The 16,549-nt window shown below is 51.8% G+C and overlaps 2 protein-coding genes and 1 pseudogene across 2 annotated transcripts in view; all 3 read right to left on the minus strand.

Annotated features, from left to right (window-relative positions):
* Positions 1-6,667, minus strand: part of LOC149338386 (uncharacterized) — a 28,592-nt gene extending 21,925 nt beyond the window's left edge. Inside the window, exon 1 of the mRNA XM_089547635.1 lies at positions 5,586-6,667. Within this exon, the coding sequence (XP_089403761.1) occupies positions 5,586-6,556 (971 nt within the window). The 5' untranslated portion in view covers positions 6,557-6,667. The remainder of the gene's footprint in view (positions 1-5,585) is intronic.
* A 4,945-nt stretch (positions 6,668-11,612) lies between these two features.
* Positions 11,613-13,395, minus strand: LOC149338389 (uncharacterized). The gene has a single exon (XM_089550311.1). It carries the CDS (start codon positions 13,239-13,241, stop codon positions 11,703-11,705), a length of 1,539 nt encoding a protein of 512 aa, XP_089406437.1. The 5' UTR covers positions 13,242-13,395; the 3' UTR covers positions 11,613-11,702.
* A 1,374-nt stretch (positions 13,396-14,769) lies between these two features.
* LOC149338390 (uncharacterized) lies at positions 14,770-16,398 on the minus strand (annotated as a pseudogene).
* Positions 16,399-16,549: the final 151 nt, after the last annotated feature.

A 16,549-nucleotide genomic window follows, 5' to 3' on the forward strand; every position in this document is an offset into this window, starting at 1 on the left:
ACAAAAGAATGTAAAGAAGCTAAAAAGAAACAAAATAAAGCCTGGGGAATTTTTCGACGGTACCCAACACAAGAAAACCTTATCAATTTTAAAAAGGCGAGAGCAAAATCACGTCACGTACGTCGCGCTGCTGAGAAAACTTCCTGGCAGAATTATATATCATCCATAAATAGTACAATCACTTCCAAAAAAATGTGGGAGCAAGTTCGTAAACTAAATGGCAGCTTCTCCCCATTCACAATTCCTTTTCTGACACCCCCTGGTACCCAAACAAGCATCGGTGAACAAGCAGACATACTAGGAGAACATTTCTCTACAATTTCCAGTTCCTCGCATTATACACAGTCATTCTTAAAGTATAAGAACACAGCCGAAAAACAAAGACTCCCAACTAACAGCAGTACCAAGGAGCCTTACAATAACCCAATTACTCTTCAGGAAATCCATAAAGTACTGTCCGCCGGTAAAATGACTGCACCCGGCCCAGACGAAATACATTATGAAATGCTAGCTCATCTCTCGGAACCTGCCATAGAGGCACTTTTAAGATTTTTTAATAAAATATGGGTATCAGGAAAATACCGGACACCTGGAAAAAAGCAATAATTGTCCCTCTCCTGAAACATGGAAAACCATCAACCTCCCCTGATAGTTACAGGCCTATAGCACTCACAAGTTGTCTTGCAAAATGTTTTGAAAGCGTATTGAATACTAGATTAATGTTCATCCTCGAATCCCGTGAACTTCTGGACGTCCACCAATGTGGATTTAAAAAAGCGCACTCAACAACTGACCATCTTGTCCGCCTTGAAAACACAGTACGAGAAGCTTTCATTCATAAACAACACTGTTTGGCAGTCTTCTTTGATATGGAAAAAGCTTACGACACTACCTGGAGGTTTGGCATTCTCCGCGACCTAGCAGATCTAGGTATCCGTGGAAGGATGCTGAACTGCCTGAAAGATTTTCTGTCCGACCGTTCATTTCAGGTACGCCTGGGTTCAACACTTTCGAGGAACTTCATTCAAGAAAATGGAGTACCGCAAGGATGCATTCTAAGCACTACACTCTTCGTCATAAAAATGAATTCGCTAGCAAACTTCATTCCAAAGTCCATTATGTATTCAGTCTATGTCGATGACCTTCAGATTGCATGTACATCCTCCAGCTTATCAACCTGTGAGAGGCAAATACAACTAACATTAAACAGACTAGTGATATGGGCAGATAGAAATGGTTTTAAGTTTTCCCCACAGAAAACAGTAGCGATTCTTTTCTCACTAAAAAGAGGCTTGCAGAATGACCCTACCCTAAATTTGAACAGAACTATACTGCCAGTAAAAGGAGAACATAAATTTTTAGGCATAACATTCGACAAAAGACTTACATTCCTACCGCACATAAACACACTAAAAAAGAAAGCCTCGCAATCTTTAAACATACTCAAAGTACTCTCAAGGAAACATTGGGGGTCTGATAGAACATGTCTTCTGCACATATATCGCTCGTTGGTACGTTCATCCTTGGATTATGGGTGCATTGTGTACGGCTCAGCAAGACCATCTTACCTAAAAAAATTAGATTCAGTACATAACTCAGGCTTGCGCCTCTCATGCGGTGCATACAGGACATCCCCCATAGTAAGCCTCTATGTAGAAACAAATGAACCCTCACTAGAAATTAGAAGAACCACTCTAACGTGTGCATATGTCCTTAAAGTACGGTCACTACCAAAACACATCTGCTATCCGGTTGTAACAAAATGTCCTTCTAGAATAATATTTGCAAACAAACCTCAAGCTACCAGGCCACTGCTCTTGCGTTTTGAAGAGATGTGCCAAAATCTCGATATGCAGGACACACTACCTGACGTTGCCCGAAGACGAGACCCACTACCTCCATGGTACAATTTTCCTGTAATCTGCGACTTCACACTTACACAGTTCCGTAAAAAGAAAACTCCACAACAGCATATCATACAAGAATTTCTTGCACTGAAAGAAAAATACAGTAGCTTTTCAGAATTTTATACTGATGGTTCAAAAACAGATAAATATGTAGGAAGCGCGGTAGTACGAGGGAATTGGGAGGAAACAGTAAGACTTCCGCAGTGTGCATCTGTTTTCACTGCCGAATGTTACGCCGTATATGTTGCCATAGAAAAAATAGTAAACGAGAATGTCAAGAACGGTATCATTTATACAGACTCCTTAAGTGTGCTTACAGCTCTCCACTCTCGAAATGCTATCACTCCTCTACTCGGTGACATCATACACAACATAGTAACATCCACAGCTAAAGGACACAACATAAAACTATGTTGGGTCCCGAGTCATGTAGGAATAGAAGGCAATGAGAGAGCAGATTTATGCGCTGCCCAAGCACGTGACAAGCAAACAAAAAATGTAAATGTGCCGCATCGAGACTGCATAAACTTAGTAAATCTTAAAGCAAGGCAAAAATGGCAATCTGCTTGGAATAGTGAAATAAACAATAAACTACATTTGGTAAAACCTGTTTTAGGAGAATGGAAGTCATGTGTACACCAAGAACGTTTCAAAGAAGTGATTATCTGCCGTCTCCGTATAGGTCACACGCACCTTACACACAACTTTCTGCTCACGAAACAAGATAAGCCAGTTTGTGCATGTGGAGGTGAACTTACAGTTAACCACATTTTATTTTCATGTTCTAAACTCGAAGAACTAAGGAAGAAGTGCTTTTCTCTGTTCTACACGCAAACCATTCCTTTCCACCCAGCGCTACTCATAGGCGATAATGCAATTGTGGACATATCTTGTGTTTTTAAGTTTTTAACTGAAGCAGGTTTTCTCAACAAAATATAAATCATGACCCACAGCTTCACATGATGTCCCTCAGCCATTTCCTCACTCGTGAAGAAGGGGCTGAGGCTTTTATTTGATTGGTCGGGTTCCTCGACATCCTCGCCCAGCCAAGGATGGCTGCTGAGGCTACCTGACCTTTTTAAAGCTTTTACCTTTAGCAATTCTTAAATCTCTTTTTCTCTGTTATTAGTAGATAGGTAAATTTTTAGGCCCTTTACACCACTGGTCACCTTTTCACATTTTTATTAAATCGCACAGAAATTATTATACCTTGTGTTTGGCGCATGATGGCCTTAGCTGCCTATGTGCCATTAAACCTAACATAACATAACATAACATACTTGAATCTCGGCAACTATTAGATACACACCAATGTGGGTTCAAAAAAGCATGCTCGACCACAGATCACCTTGTCCGTCTAGAAAACACCATCCGGGAGGCGTTCATCCACAAGCAGCACTGTATTGGGGTCTTCTTCGACTTGGAGAAGGCCTACGATACTACGTGGAAGTTCGGCATCCTCCGTGACCTAGCAGAGCTAGGTATCCGCGGCAGGATGTTGAACTGCTTGAACGACTTCCTGGCTAACCGCACATTCCGAGTCCGCCTAGGAGCAACTCTCTCCATGACTTTCACCCAAGAGAACGGCGTACCCCAGGGGTGCATTCTAAGCACGACACTCTTCATAGTAAAAATGAATTCCTTAGCTAAAGTAATACCCAAGTCCATAATGTATTCAGTCTATGTAGATGACCTACAAATAGCATGCACGTCCTCTAGCATATCAACCTGTGAGACACAAATACAAATCACACTAAATAAACTAGGTGCTTGGGCAGACATAAATGGGTTTAAATTTTCTCCTCAAAAAACAGTAGCTGTTCTTTTCTCATTGCGACGAGGCCTACAGGTCGATCCCAGTCTATACCTGAATCACACTGCGCTACCAATTAAACAAGAACACAAATTTTTAGGCCTAACTTTCGACAAGAAACTCACATTTCTACCACACATTAACAACCTTAAAAAGAAAGCTTCTCAAGTCCTCAATATCTTAAAAGTTCTCTCACGGAAGCGGTGGGGGTCCGATAGAGCAAGCCTTTTACAAATATATCGCTCTCTGGTGCGCTCCAAGCTGGACTACGGGTGCATAGTATATGGTTCGGCAAGAGCATCCTACTTAAAAAGATTAGACCCCATTCATAATCTCGGTCTGCGCCTATCATCTGGAGCATACAGAACATCACCAGTAGTTAGCCTTTACGTTGAAACTAATGAAGCCGCTCTTGAGGATCGAAGAATCGCCCTTACATGCTCATATGTCTTAAAAATCCGTTCTCTTCCGAAACATCTCTGTCATCCAGTTGTCACCAAGTGCCCATCTAAAAGATTATTCATTAACAAACCACATTCTATCAGACCATTACTGCTGCGCTTTGAGGATAAATGTGAAGAGCTAACAGTACTAGATGCCCTACCGAATATTGCACAAAGGAATGAATATTTACCACCATTGTACAGCCTGCCTTCAGTATGTGACCTCACAATGACACATTTAGATAAAAAGCAAACGCCAAATGAGTACATATTACAGGAATTATTTGCACTACAAGAAAAGTATGACACTTACATTGAATTTTATACCGATGGCTCAAAAACAGAAAGTCACGTTGGAAGTGCAGTAATCCAGGGAAAAAACAAACAGATAATGCGACTACCAGAATTCGCATCGGTTTTTACTGCTGAGTGTTATGCCATCTTTGTAGCTGTGGAAAAAATAGTAAGAGAGAATATCAAAAATAGCATCATTTACACCGATTCCCTGAGTATGCTCAAAGCACTGCACTCCAGAAATGCTGCTGAACCCATAATAGGTAACATCATACATACATACATAACATTGTTAAAATCACAAAAAAAAACATAACATTAAATTCTGCTGGGTTCCTAGCCATGTTGGAATCGTAGGTAATGAAAAAGCAGATTTATGCGCTGCACAAGCCCGGAATGGCCAAATAAAACAAGTGAGCATACCGCACAGGGATTGCTTAAAGTTTATCAACAGTAAACTCAGAAATAAGTGGCAGGCCGCATGGCAAGATCACGTAAACAACAAATTACATTCTGTGAAACCAATTTTAGGGGAATGGCAATCATGTAGGCATCAAGAACGTTTTACCGAAGTTATTTTATGTCGGCTCCGCATTGGACACACCCACCTCACGCACAACTTTCTGCTAGCCAAACAAAACAAACCTCTCTGTGAAATGTGTGGTGGTGAACTCACAGTGAACCACATTTTAATTTCATGCATAAAACTAGAAGAACTAAGAAAGAAATATTTCACAACATTTTACAGGGAAAGCATCCCATTACACCCCATGCTACTCTTAGGTAATCGAGCACTGGTTGACATTTCATGTATTTTTAGGTTTCTCAAGGAAGCCAACGTTTTAAACAAACTCTAAGTATTTTTTAAAAAGCTTCACCATTAACAAAAACTCTAACCTTGTGTTTGGCGCAGCATAGCCTCAGTTGCTTTTGCGCCATAAAAAATCAATATAACTAACTGTATTTTTAGGTTTCTCAAGGAAGCCAACGTTTTAAACAAACTCTAAGTATTTTTGAAAAGCTTCACCATTAACAAAAACTCTAACCTTGTGTTTGGCGCAGCATAGCCTCAGTTGCTTTTGCGCCATAAAAATCAATATAACTAACTGTGCCAGTTGCGCAAGGCACGCTCGAATTGCGCGCACTAACGGGGTACCACGGCCGATGTTCTGCAGCCGGCTGAGGGCGGCGCGGGAGTCGCACAAAACAGCACACTTGGGCGGCGGAGGGACGATGGTGAGCACGAGTTCCAACCCGAGCTGGAGTCCCACCAGCTCCGCCGTGGTGGAAGAACCCAGATAGTTTGTGTGCTGTTGGCTGTGCAGTCGCAGGGCAGGGATGGTGGCGGCTGCTGCGAGCGAGCAGCTGTCACGAACCACTGAGCCGTCTGTAAACACGAGGAGATGGTCCTGTAGTTCCTCGTGCATGACGGCCCTGGTTAGCTGCTGCACAGCACAGAGGGGTGTGCTCCGCTTTCCCGCGATGCCGACGATTTCTCGCTGTATCTCCGTGGCAGCCGGCCTGGGCACACAGGTGTCGTAAGGGGGCGAGCCGTTGGTGAGGGTCTCGTACTCGAGCAACGCCGCACCCATGCGTGAACGAGGGCGCGTGCGCAAGCGTTGTAGCAGCGAGCCGCCGTCTGGTGCGCGGTGAAGCCGATCGATGTGATTGAGAGCCCTGCGCGCGGCCTGGAGCTGAAGTGGCCACGCTCCTGCCTCGGCTAGCGTTGCGGCGCACTGTGAAGTGCGCGGTAGACCGAGGCACACGCGCAGGGACTTCCTATGTTGTAGCTCCGGTTTCTTCCAACATGGCTTGCGCACCGAGACGAGCGGCAATGCATACAGCATCGCCCCCAAGGCTGCGGCGTTATATAGACGCAGCGCGGCTTGCTGGGAGATGCCCTGGCCTCGAGCGGTGAGCTTGTGAACGGCGGCGGTGATCCTCTTCATCTGCAAACAGGCCTTGGTCGCCGCGGGGCGGAAGGAAAGGCGCTGGTCGATGTCCAAGCCTAGGTACCGCACCGTTTTTCGCCAAGGAATGGGGGTCCGGTCCAGTGACAGTGGCGTTGGGCGCGCACGCGAGCGCGAAACGCAGGCCATGGCTACCGATTTGGCCGCACTCAGCGACAGTCCGAGACCGCGTAAGCAGGCGTCGATTGCGGTCAGGGCCCCCTGAAGGCATCCCCGCACGCGGAGCGCCTCGCCCGGTGGTCCCAGGCACCACAGAGCAATGTCATCTGCATATATGGACATGAACACGCGGTGTCGGGCGCCCGTGGGAAGGGAGCCCGGCACCACCGACATGGCCACATTAAACAGGAATGGTGACAAAACAGAGCCCTGCGGCACGCCCAGATCCACCGGACGAGGCTCGGAGAGTTTCCCCCCCACTCTCACGCGCATGGTACGACCGCTCAGGAAGCCGCGAACATATCGCAAAAGACGTCCGCACACGCCGGCCGCTTCAAGCAGCGCTAGAATCGGTGCGCGGTGAACGTTGTCAAACGCTCCCGACACGTCCAGTAGCAGCAGCAGCGCTACCTGGCCCGCCACTCTGGCGTGCTCGAGGGCGGTGACAACGTCCGAGATGGAATCAGCCGTGCACCGCATTCCGCGGAAACCCGTCTGCCGCTCGTCAAACAAATCGGCCGCCGCGGCCCGCTCGTTCAAACGCTGCAATGCCATGTGCTCCATGAGCTTACCTGCCGCCGATGTTAAAGCCACTGGACGATATCCACTCAGCTCCGTGGGTGGGCGACCTGGCTTTCGGATGGGACAGACGACCGCGGTGCGCCAATCCTCCGGGAGTTCTCCGCGTTCCCACACCAAGTTGATCTGCTGCAGGAGGACCTGTCGTTGCTCCGCATCCAGGTTGCGTAACATCTGATAAGTCACCCCGTCCGGCCCAGGCGCGGAGCGACGGCGGCATCGCGCGAGCGCATTGTTCAGTTCCGCCGCGCTGAAAGGCGCATCATAGGGGCCATCTGAGGTGACGGGGAAGAGGCTGGCATCGCTTCGAGGGCTCTCAGATGAATCTGAGCTCGCGTCGTTCGTGAGGCTGGGCGGCGCGAAGCGATCGGCGAACCTCTCTGCCAGCTGTTCATAGCTGAGGCCGCTTGAGATGGCAAGTGCGGCCAAAGGCTGAGGGTTCACCTGTTGCTTCGTTATTCGTCGCAGCATATCGAATAGCCTCCGCGAGCTGGTGTCTTCCTCCATCCTTTGGCATAGCGAAGCCCACTGCCGACGATACAGTTTGTGAGAGTGGCGCCGCGCCGCTGCGTCCAGGCGGTTGTAAACAGTCCAATCGGCCGCTCGGTCGGTTCGTCGCGCCCTGTTTTCTGCGCGGTCGCGTTTCTCGCGCAGACCGAGCAGCTTGATATCAGGTGTAGGTTGTCCTGCCCGCACCTCTGCTCGTCTGGTGGCTGCTAGGGCGCTTCGAACCAGACTCGATTAGAAGTCGGCTCCAGTGACGGCCGCTTCATCGACCGCCTGCCTGAACGCGCTCCAGTTGACTATGGAGTAGCTTCTTTTGGCGCGGGCCTCCATAGCAGTGGGTTCAATTAGGATGGAGTAATGATCTGAGCCCCAGAGTGATGGTGATCGACGCCATGTCGCCTCTATCCCTCTGGATGCGAAGGCAACGTCGATGCAGGAGCCGGGTGTTCCGCGTCGTCGAAAGGTGGGCTCGCCGGTGTTCAAGGGGGTGAGTCCCAGCTGCGTTGCTGCGTCGTGCAGGTCGATCGTCTCCTCGCGCGGAATGTCGCACACTGCCCCACGCACTGTGATGAGCGTTAAAATCACCACAGATGATCTGACGCGGGGCACAGCACGAGGAAACCGCACGAAAACACAGCGCGTTCCACGCGACAGCTGGGCGCACATAAACACAGGCCACCGACGTGTCAACACCACCGACGCGCACTGTCACCACCACGCACTCCTGGGCATCGGTTGTCGCCGCCGCCGAACCGACGAGTGTATGCAAAACGTCACTGCGCACGTAAATCGCGCACCGCGATTTCCCGGGGCGATGATCACGGTCACAACACGGCACTGCAGCACAGGTGGGTTCCTCGCACGTTGTTGGAGAGTGATATCCAATATATCCAGGCACCGCACCTCTCATGGACCGAGCATATCACTTCCATCTGTGCTAAAGCATCTCGCTCCCTTGGTTATCTCCGCCGCAACCTAAAAAATGCGCCTGCGCATGTTCGCAAGTTAGCTTACGTGACTTACGTTCGCCCCCAGATTGAATATGCATCTCCGTTATGGTCACCACATCAAAACTATCTGAACTTAAAATTAGAATTGATACAAAACAGAGCTGCCAGATTTATTTCTAACAATTATGCCCGCCAATCAAGTGTGTCTGAAATGAAAAAAGAACATGATCTCCCGCCCTTAGAAAAACGCCGCCAAGTCGCGCTTCTATGCTTGATACACAAGTACGTGTACACAGATAGACCATCACCTCTGCCACTCAGCAATCCACTGCGCACGTCTCGACGCTTGCATAATCATCTTAGTTTTTCTCGCATTTTCGGCCGTACAAAAGCGTTCAATTCATCTGCACTTCCTCGTGCCATTTCACTCTGGAATGATCTTCCTGATGCAATTGCATCGTTACCTAACCCTGCGTCATTCCGTGAACATGTGTTAAACTTATACTGCTAGCGCTAAGTACATGTGTTATTTTGTACAACGTACATGTGTTACCATGTTAGCCTTATTTTTCTGTGTATATGTATGTATGCACCTACAAGTATTGTGCTGTGTAGGTACGATTTAGTTTTATGTTAGTTCTTGTGAATTATGTTCTGTTTTGATACTTATATACCCAGTGTTTGCTTCTTGTTGCTGAAATCCTTTTTGATACTGTAACCCCCCTCACACAATGCCCGTTCGGGCCTGTGAGGTTCAATAAATAAATAAATAAATAAATAAAAGTCGCATCTGCGGCCCCCCCTCTAGGAAACGAGTGTACGTCTCTTGCAACGCGATAACCTCAGGTGCATCCTCCGCGATGCGGACTCGCAACTCAGGGTACCGCGCCGCAAGAGAGCGTACATTCCACTGCAGGATGGATGGGATACGGGGGGGAGCCCGGCGACTAGCCATGATGCTGGCCTATCCGTGCGGGGGCACCCGCGGCTTCTAAGCAGGCCCGTTGTCCGTCGCTGCCCTCGGGAAACAGGGCGCTTATCGCGCGCAGCGCGTGCTGTAGCTGCAGAATCAGCTGGTCCCGTGAATCAGCTGATCCGCCCGGCGCAGCTCGCTGCGGGGCCAGGGTACCGCGCCTCTCCTCCGCCGAGCCGGTTGTCGTCTGCTGGCTTAGTTGGCGGCGCGGCCGCTGGCTGGACCGGTGGCGCTGCTGCTGCTGCTCGCCTCCGAGGACTGCCTGCGCGTACGAGAGAGGGCGCGGCGCGCGCTGCTCCCTCGACTGCTGGTGTTGTGATGCTCGCGGGGCTGTCTCAGCTTGCACCACGGCCCGAACCGCACGCCTGGAGAGGGGCGCCTCTGATGTGGCCAGCAAGGTGGCCACATGGCGTTCACGCTGCCAGTGCGGACACGCAGGGTCCGTGGCCGCGTGAGCTCCCCAGGGTTGCCAGATGGTTCCGACCTCGGGTAGCCAAATTGGCCTCCTTAGTAGCCCAAACGTAGCCAAAAAAGAGATTTAAGCGTAGCCCAAAAGTAGCCAAAAATACTTGTTTTTGGGACGACATTTCTTAAGCATATTGATTTAATTTTCGGCAAGAATATTTACACATTAGATTTCTTTCCCGCACATAATGTATGAGGGGGTGCGCACGGCGTGTTCTTTCCGTTGTTACGTTTCGCACCCGTCATGCGCGCTAACCAGTGCGGCTAACCAGGTGCGCTAACCAGGTCCTAAAGATGGGCCACAGTTCCACTTTGCAGGCGCGGCAGTAGGCCATATCACCTGAGGCGGGTGACGACAGCCAGTCTGCACGCGGAAAAGAACGGCGGCGCTATATAACGCGATCGCAGCTCTAGTTTAAGAGTATTTCACCTTTTAAATGTTCGCGCGCAGATTAGACACATCGACAGTGAAAGTACCTTACTGCATACTTACGCAGCCTCACATTTCAATTTTATGCTTTAAGAGGAAGGTTCTCACTGAGAGTGTCACCTCAAAGCATCTGGCATGCGCCTTCTTGAAGCTACATTCTACGATATGCATGAGCTCAGAATAAATCAAGGATATAGGCCATTAAATGATATTCCGTGTCGATTTCATCTTCAGTCTAACAGCACGTTCACAATAATGAGAAAAGCATATTACCCTTGAATTCCGGCTCCTTTTTGCATTTCTTTTTGTAGTTCCGGAGGTACATCGCCCACTTGCCCATTATGAAAGTTCTCGTAGCGACGGATCTAATGTCAAGTCATGCCAGTAACTTCCGCCGCCTTCGTGGGTTCCGCGCCGCGCCGAAGGATGGCTATATGGCTCCGCATGAGTGCATGCAGATTACGCAACGGACACGGCGCTCTCGCGTCGCTCGCAATGAATCTCGAGGGCTGCACGTGTGCCGCTTGAGGCTGCAGAAAAAGCGTAGGCTCTTGCGAGTGGCGCGCTTGCTGTGTCCACCACGAGAATAAGAAGAAACAGAAAAAGACCTTATTAATTCGTAAGCATTACTTGCCTCGTGCGTATCTTGAGCAGAATGTGTCCGCAGAACCAGAATAAGCATTACAAGAAAACAGCATGCCTGGCGGTGGGTATCCAACCTGCCACCTACCGCAGCCGAAGCGGACGCACAAACCACTAGACCACGTAGCGAAACAGTAGCATGTAATGCTTACGCATTCGCACCACGTAGGGAGACTTAAGTTCTCTTAGTGTTTTCCTTCTATTCTGGCGCCAAGGTCACCCGTGGTGCACCGTCAATGGGAGAACGCTCGCATGTGCAGATGGCAACAGTCTGTTCGGTGGCGCGCGCGCGCGGGTGGCGCTAGTTCGCGGATTAAGTGGAATGCTATAGGCCGTGAAGTGTTTCCGGGGGCAACTTTTACGTAGTGGCCACTTTTTATAAAATAAATCGAAAGGCCATGATCCTTGACCGTCTGAAACACATAAGTTTTTTCGAACACAGCGTTTACAAATTGTCATTTTGTTGCAGACGCGCTCAATTTCTTTAACCTGTTATAGCCTGCATTTTGATTCCATTATGCCTTTTATTTCTGTCAGTGTGTAATTGTAACAGAGCACATTATATCTACTTTAACTTTTTTTTTCACGCATGAAAAAGATGTAGCCCAAAAGTAGCCACATAGCCAAAACGAAATTTCTGACGCCAACTCGGGCAAAAAGTAGCCCAATTTGGCTATTAATAGCCCAATCTGGCAACCCTGGAGCTCCCCCGCAGTTGATGCACCGAGGCTTCTTGGTGGTGCAAGCCCCGGTCTCGTGCGGGCCGCCACAGCGTGTGCAGCGTGAGGGAGCCCGGCAGGCCCCGGTTGCGTGCGCCAGGCTCGCGCACTTCGCGCACTGCAGGGGCCGCGGGCGGCAGGGCCGGACAGCGAGGCGGCGTCTGTAAATAGATACAAACGCCGGTGGCGTCGGCGCCGCGAATCTGATGGTGAGCGTGCCACCAGACAGCGACGCCAACGTCATCGGCACTGATGATTCAGATGCCGCGAGCAGCTCCTCCGCCGTCTTCCGCTCGTCCACGCCAAACACGAGGCCCGCGCACTGGTTTCGAGGGGAGGGCTCTCGAGCGCGGACCTGGACGCCCCTGATGACCGTGGTGGCTAGCAGGGCCTGGAAAGCATCGCTGCTCCCCGCGTCCACGGCCACCACATTGCGCCGGGTATTGACCCGGACCGCCAGGACGCCAGGTCGGGGCCCGATCTCCTCTGCTAGCTCCCAGCCCTGGTGTTTCGTGAAGGCAGCCCCTCGGTCAGCTGGCCGGAACAGCACCGTGCCCACCAGGCTCGCAGGCAGCTCCACAGCAGCCGCGGCTCGAGCCAGGGCCGCCCTGCGTCGTCTCTGCGCCTTGGTGGACTGGATTCGCCACGGGATCAGGTCCCGCTGCTGTGGAGCCACGGGTTGAGACGAGCTGGGAGGCGGCGCGTGCTTGCTGCTAGCAGACGAAACCGGGCTAGCAGACGATGCGGGCCCCGCTGGTGGCGCCGCCGCCGATTCGCGCCATCCGGTTCCGGTGACAGCTGGCTGGGAGAGTGGCACCTGCGAGGGGGAAAGCGCCGCCGCGGGAGAGGAATCTCGCGCCTGGGCCGCTCGACGCTCGATGTCAACGGCCGCTTCCACGTGGTCCGAGGAATGTGAGGAATGCGTGCGCTTGGCTGTGCCTTCCAGGCTTGCATCATCAGCGCCCTGCATGCCGTCCGCGCTGCGTCGTGGTGGGGGAGACGGCGATCGGACCCGCTTCCTGTGTGAGGTCTCGTCCATCGCCTCGAACGCCAGGTCTGCGGGTCCTCTCGCGGTGTCTGCCTCGAGGCCCCGGGCGCTCGTCGCGGTAGCAGGCAGGTCAGCGGCCTCCTTATGAGTAGCGTGCTCGCTGTCGCGAACACAAGGTGGCTGCGGCCACACTCTCGGTGGCAGCGGCGTCCAGGCCGTCGAGGCAGCAGCCTGAGATGATGAAAGCTGCACCTCTTGCGTCGCCCGCTCCATCGCGATGAGTAAATCCTGCAGGGCACTAACAGTGCATGGCCTGGCGTTAAGACTATAGGATCGCGGGGGTGGCACGTGCTCGGAGCTTCGCTGCGATCGACTCGCGTGGAGAAATCGAGGGGGCTCCATGTTGCAAGCCCCCTAAGCGCCGTGCGGCGCCGGCAGCGCGGCTATTGCTATAATTAATAGCGGGGGCTCAATTAGGGCATCAGGAGTGATGACCACGTGGTGAAATAACCGAGCTAGCGCGGAGCGACACCGTAAACAACCGCTCGCTACGCGCGCCTCCAGGGATCTCCTCGAAACCGGGCGGTTTCCAGCATTCGGAAAATATGTAGTAGTAGTAGTAAGTGATTATTTATTGTGCATTTGATACGGAAGATAAAAGAATATTTGCTGTCCCGGCATCTCCTATCGCGACAGGAAGCACCTGAGCTGGGGCAGCGAAATAAAGGATAGCAGGCAGAGCGTAGAAGTGAAAGAAAAGTGGTGAGGGGACAGTAGAAAGGACAGGGGGAGGGGTACACTTTCAATGCGACTATTTACATATCTACAATGAATAAAATATACATATGTACAACACGCACGCGCGTGGAGCTCTGAGCGACCACTGCTACGTCACACGCGCACGATAACTAGATTAAATATACATATATACAGGTCGCACGCGCGTGTTGATCTGGGCGATCGATGGTCCATCACGCGCGCACGACACATAGCACCAAACAGCTGGAGTGGGGGCGTCCAGCTATATGCCGAAATCCAGCATTCAAGGGACGCGAGATAGCTGATTGGCTGAGGGGCGCGTGTGCGGGCCAATGGGAGAGCGAGCGCTCGGAATTGAGGGCTGTAGGTTAATTTTGCATGAAATAGAGAATTTTCTTGTGCTAAAATGATGTTTAGAGAGCTATAGTCGCTCTCTTAGTGTAGTTTCTTCGAGAAAACGAAGAACGAGCTTCAAGGCGCGCCGTGTTTTTACACGCGGGCCATTTGGAAAGAGAATGTTGTCAACAGATGCTGAAGGAAGAGCGAGCTCGCGAAAGCCGGCACGTAGAGACTGTCTGGGGCCATTAAAGCTTGGGCAGTCGCAGATGAGGTGTGAGAGGGTTTCAACTCCACCACATTCTTGACAGGCGTCGCGCGCCTTCTTCTTGTGGTTCTTGATGAAAATGGTTTGAAATGTGGGGACACGGCGCGTTCAACTGTCTCCTCTGTGAGGGAATCACCGCCCTTGCGCCGTGTTTAGGGAAGGTGGAATGAAAGGATAGTGATGAAAAGGGTCCGGGTGAATGGCAATGAAGGCAAGCAAGGGATAAAATTACGGCCAAAAAGGCGGAATAAGAAAATATAGTATTAGTAGTGGTTATTTATTGTGCATTTGATACGGAAGATAAAAAAATATTTGCTGCCCCGGCATCTGCTATCGCGACAGGAAGCACCTGAGCTGGGGCAGCGAAATATAGGATAGCAGGCAGAGTTAGAAGTGTAAGAAAAGTGGTGAGGGGACAGTAGAAAGGACAGGGGGAGGGGTACACTTTCAATGAGGCTATTTACATATCTACAAGTCAAAATATACATATATACAATGCGCACGCGCGTGGAGATATGCGCGAGCGTTCTCCATCATACGCGCGCGGCTACAAGGTTAAGAATACATATGTACAATGCGCACGCGCGTGGAGCTCTGAGCGAACGCTGCTCCGTCACACGCGCACGACAACCAGATTAAAATATACATATATACAGGTCGCACGCGCGTGTTGATCTGGGCGATAGCTGGTCCATCACGCGCGCACGACACATAGCACAAAACAGCTGGAGTGGGGGCGTCCAGCTGTTCATCGTCCAATGTAGCGCGCGTGGAACGTTCGCGTCACTGCACGCAACTACCTGGCGGAGAACAGACGGGACGTCAAGCCCGCCTGTTCGAGGAAAACACAGAGGCTCACCAATGTTCGCTCGCGAGTGCGCGCACTGCCTTGCGGCCACAATAACAATGCGAGGGAGTCTGGCAGGATGCCCAGCGCCCGGTAGGCCGCAAGCATGTCGCGACGGGCATCTATGAGCGCGGTGCAGCGAAGTAGCAAGTGTTCGAGTGTTTCGTCAGCACCACACCCGACACACGCTGCACTCGTCGCGAACCCGTGGCGCGCACGTCGTTCCCCGTTCCACAAGCATCCAATTCGCAGTCGAAGGATCATTGCGCGCTGCGCCCGCGTGAGCGAGCGACAGCCGGTGACGTGATGAATGCGCTCACCTTCTGCGATGCGGTGATCGGGGTGCTGCCGTCGGAGATGAGTCTGAATGACCGCACGCACGGCTCCAGCGCGAGAGGTAGGTTGCTGGAAGGGAGCTGGTGTGCGGCAGTCGCGAGATCGTCAGCGTCCTCGTTGCCGGCGATTCCACAGTGGCCGGGCACCCACTGAACGCGCACCACACATCCCAGCTGTGCCAGTTGCGCAAGGCACGCTCGAATTGCGCGCACTAACGGGGTACCACGGCCGATGTTCTGCAGCCGGCTGAGGGCGGCGCGGGAGTCGCACAAAACAGCACACTTGGGCGGCGGAGGGACGATGGTGAGCACGAGTTCCAACCCGAGCTGGAGTCCCACCAGCTCCGCTGCGGTGGAAGAACCCAGATAGTTTGTGTGCTGTTGGCTGTGCAGTCGCAGGGCAGGGATGGTGGCGGCCGCTGCGAGCGAGCAGCTGTCACGAAGCACTGAGCCGTCTGTAAACACGAGGAGATGGTCCTGTAATTCCTCGTGCATGACGGCCCTGGTTAGCTGCTGCACAGCACAGAGGGGTGTGCTCCGCTTTCCCGCGATGCCGACGATTTCTCGCTGTATCTCCGTGGCAGCCGGCCAGGGCACACAGGTGTCGTAAGGGGGCGAGCCGTTGGTGAGGGTCTCGTATTCGAGCAACGCCGCACCCATGCGTTAACGAGGGCGCGTGCGCAAGCGTTGTAGCAGCGAGCCGCCGTCTGGTGCGCGGTGGAGCCGATCGATGTGATTGAGAGCCCTGCGCGCGGCCTGGAGCTGAAGTGGCCACGCTCCTGCCTCGGCTAGCGTTGCGGCGCACTGTGAAGTTCGCGGTAGACCGAGGTACACGCGCCGGGACTTCCTATGTTGTAGCTCCAGTTTCTTCCAACATGGCTTGCGCACCGAGACGAGCGGCAATGCATACAGCATCGCCCCCAAGGCTGCGGCGTTATATAGACGCAGCGCGGCTTGCTGGGAGATGCCCTGGCCTCGAGCGGTGAGCTTGTGAACGTAGTAGTAGTAGTAAGTGCATGAAGGAAGAGGAAAGGAAACTGGCACGGGCCTGTGACTGGCGAGTTATCGCCACCACCACTGCCGGCGTGCAGATAGGGAGGAGGATAGGTAGAGGGGTTAAGAAAGAAGTAAAGGGAAGGGAAAGAGGAGCGTCTTTAGAGGCGCC

The sequence above is a fragment of the Amblyomma mixtum genome, chromosome 6 (genome assembly GCF_055824585.1).
Source record: "Amblyomma mixtum isolate Tamu chromosome 6, ASM5582458v1, whole genome shotgun sequence".
Taxonomy (NCBI): domain Eukaryota; kingdom Metazoa; phylum Arthropoda; class Arachnida; order Ixodida; family Ixodidae; genus Amblyomma; species Amblyomma mixtum.

What these genes read in the sequence shown, in the direction of transcription:
- LOC149338389 (XM_089550311.1), bottom strand. Translation starts at nt 13,241, where the DNA reads ATGGAGCCCCCTCGATTTCTCCACGCGAGTCGATCGCAGCGAAGCTCC.